Source organism: Sesamum indicum, linkage group LG7 (assembly GCF_000512975.1).
Source record: "Sesamum indicum cultivar Zhongzhi No. 13 linkage group LG7, S_indicum_v1.0, whole genome shotgun sequence".
NCBI classification, from domain to species: Eukaryota; Viridiplantae; Streptophyta; class Magnoliopsida; order Lamiales; family Pedaliaceae; genus Sesamum; species Sesamum indicum.
In genome coordinates this window covers 4154434-4157360 of record NC_026151.1, presented here as the reverse complement: position 1 = coordinate 4157360, position 2927 = coordinate 4154434, and the positions used below count along the sequence as shown (strand labels likewise).

Here is a 2927-nt window from a genome sequence, read left to right as displayed (position 1 = left end):
ACAGACAAAGAACCCTAATCCCCAACAATCCCCAACCCTAATCTTTGATCATATCACCTGAAGAAGACGACGAATAGAGAGCACCAAAGACAAGAAAATGGTGGTTATACGGAGCAAGCGTCACCTAAACCTCCCACCTCCTTTATACCGTAAGTTTCCCTCTTCTTGTCTGTGGTCCCCCATTGCCCCTCTTTGTCTCCCACTGTGTTTTCATTTTAATACGCATTTTGTGGTCCCTCTTTGTCTCCCACTGCGTTTTCATTTTAATTGTTCGAGGAAAAACATGTGGGGGGATGTTATCTTTCTGTATCAGTATGTGGGGGTATGAAGAAATTAATTTTTTTTTGTTGTTTCTATTTTTAATATGTAAAGTTGTGAAAGACCCTCCAAGCGGTAGGGCTTTCGCCTCAATCCAGTTATGTATAACTGAGGGAGGAAGTGTGTGCTTCGTTAGGTCTCGTCTTCCAAGTCCAATCGAGCAAATTCCTGTACTATGTCTTTCATATTTTGCTTTGAACCTCCAATAGAATTCGAGTCAACTGTAAGCACATGCATACCACTAGAACTGTCACAGACGCAGATTAACCTGAAAAGGATGAGTAAGAACGGTTAGGAAAATTAATCAGTACAAGCCAACTTAATATGCTAAGCCTTAACCATTACCTGCCAGACAGAATGGAGCCATTAGACATCACTTGGGTGTTCTCATCTACATAAGCAGATGAAGTAATTGGATGTCCAATTGCATGCTTCCAGATTAGATTACCTGTTCCCTGGAATTAAAGACAACAGAATGATTAATCTACATATACTTCTTTTGAGCATATACATTTGGCCAATGTTAAGAATATTCAAGTGAAAGTGTATCAGCAGAGAATTTAAGTAGTAGGAGATCTTGAACTTTAGTTTTTAGATTATGAATGATTGATAAACTAAATGGCAGTTTCCAATAATCTGAATTGTGTTAAATTAAGAGTATGAACTGATTGTTAAATAGAATTGTAACATAAGAGTTAACTGACATGGCAATACTTGAGATGTTATTCTTAAAGGCCAGTTTGAGTTGATTTTAGACTAAGAACCAGCTACAATGTAAGTTTCATAAGACTTGATTTTCCAAGCACAAATAAGTAATGCGATATGAACAGATAATTGGCTCAACTGCACAAAGAACCTGGTAACCAGAACATTATGCACCAATCTCTGGAGCATATGAGTACCTGCATAGGATGTGAATCAATTGACTTTGGAATCAAAGTTATATTATCTAAGGCAAAATGGCAGCATGAAATATAGAGTTGCTGAATTTGCACACGTTCACTGGTTGGTGATGGTGATATTTAATTTAGTATTATTTTGTTTCTGTTTGCTTAGTCTGTTGGTGATGGTGATATTTCTAATTTAGTATTATTTTTTTTCTGCTTGCTTAGTCTGTTGGTGATGGTGATATTTCTAATTTAGTATTATTTTTTTGATTGGTTTTTAATTTACAGATCCTGACAGTAGTTCAACTACTGTCACATATTATTATGGGGGAAAATTTAGCCCAAGTAATTGTACTATTCCTTATTATATTGGTGGCGAGGTTGCTAAGTTTGACTATGTAGACTCAAGTCACATATGTTTTGCAAACCTTAATTTGTTCTGTGATAAATTAGGGTTGGTTGGTGATAAGAGATACTATAAGAAAGTAAAAACTGGTTTTCAGCTCCTAACTACAGATTCACAGTGTTTAGAGTTGGGGAGGGAGTACAGGCATGCGAGGGATGTCCCTGTATATGTTGAGATGTTTAGTGAGGGGGGTAGAAAAGATGATGTTAATGATGAAGATGAGGATTCAGACTTGTTTGATTCTGATTATGATATATCAACAGAGGTAGAAGATGATGACATATTATTTGATGATTATGTGGATGATAAAACAACATCAGATTTAGAAGTTGATGATGAAAACAACTCTGATGGTCTAAGTGGGTCTAGTGATGATGGTGAGACAGATATTATGGGTGATGAGATTGATCTAAATGAAAATAAAGTCAGTGATGATGAGCAAAGTGAATCTAGCTACCCTATTTTTAATCCTGCTGAAAAATTTGATCCAACATTTACATTGGGGATGATGTTTAGCACAAAGGGTGAGCTTAGAAATGCTATTCAGTCACATGCAATTAAGACAAGAAGACATATAATTTGCACAAAAAGTGACCCAAGCAGATACTATGCTAAATGTGGTGATACAAATTGTGATTGGAGGTTACATGCTCGTAAAGTAAAAGATGAATGCACTTTTCAGATTAGGGATTACAACCCTAAACACAAGTGTGCCAAGACTTTCAATCTAAAAAATGTAAAGTCTAGTTGGCTCTGTGATAAATATCTTGACAAATTCAAATCTGATCCCAAGAGGTCTGTGAAGGGGTTTAGAGTGGATGCTATAAATGAGATTAGATGTCATATCTCCAAAGATCAAGCATATAGAGCCAAAAGAAAAGCATTGAAAAAACTTGAGGGCAGTCCTGAGTACCAATATACAAGACTTTGGGATTATGCAGATGAGATTAGAAGAACCAATCCAGGTAGCACTGTCATTGTGGGGACTGAAGATGTGGGAAGGGAAAACAGATTTAGTAAGTTTTATGTTTGTTTTTCAGCAATGAAAATTGGTTTCAAAGAGGGGTGTAGGAAGATAATTGGTGTTGATGGGTGCCACTTAAAGGGGCCTCATGGGGGAATTCTTCTAACTGCAGTAGGGGTGGATCCAAACAACAATCTTTACCCAATTGCATATGCTGTTGTAAACACAGAATCAAGGGAAACTTGGGAGTGGTTTTTGATTTTGTTGAAAACTGATTTGGCTATTGAAAATCAGAGTGAATATGTGTTTATGTCTGACAAACAAAAAGGATTAATTCAAGCTTTTCAAGAAG

The 2927-nt window shown here is 36.5% G+C and overlaps 1 protein-coding gene across 1 annotated transcript in view; it reads left to right on the top strand.

The window, feature by feature from the left end:
• Positions 1787–2927, top strand: part of LOC105166301 — a 3959-nt gene continuing 2818 nt past the window's right edge. The window contains exon 1 of the mRNA XM_011085610.1: positions 1787–2878. Coding sequence (XP_011083912.1) covers positions 1787–2878 — 1092 coding nt within the window. The remainder of the gene's footprint in view (positions 2879–2927) is intronic.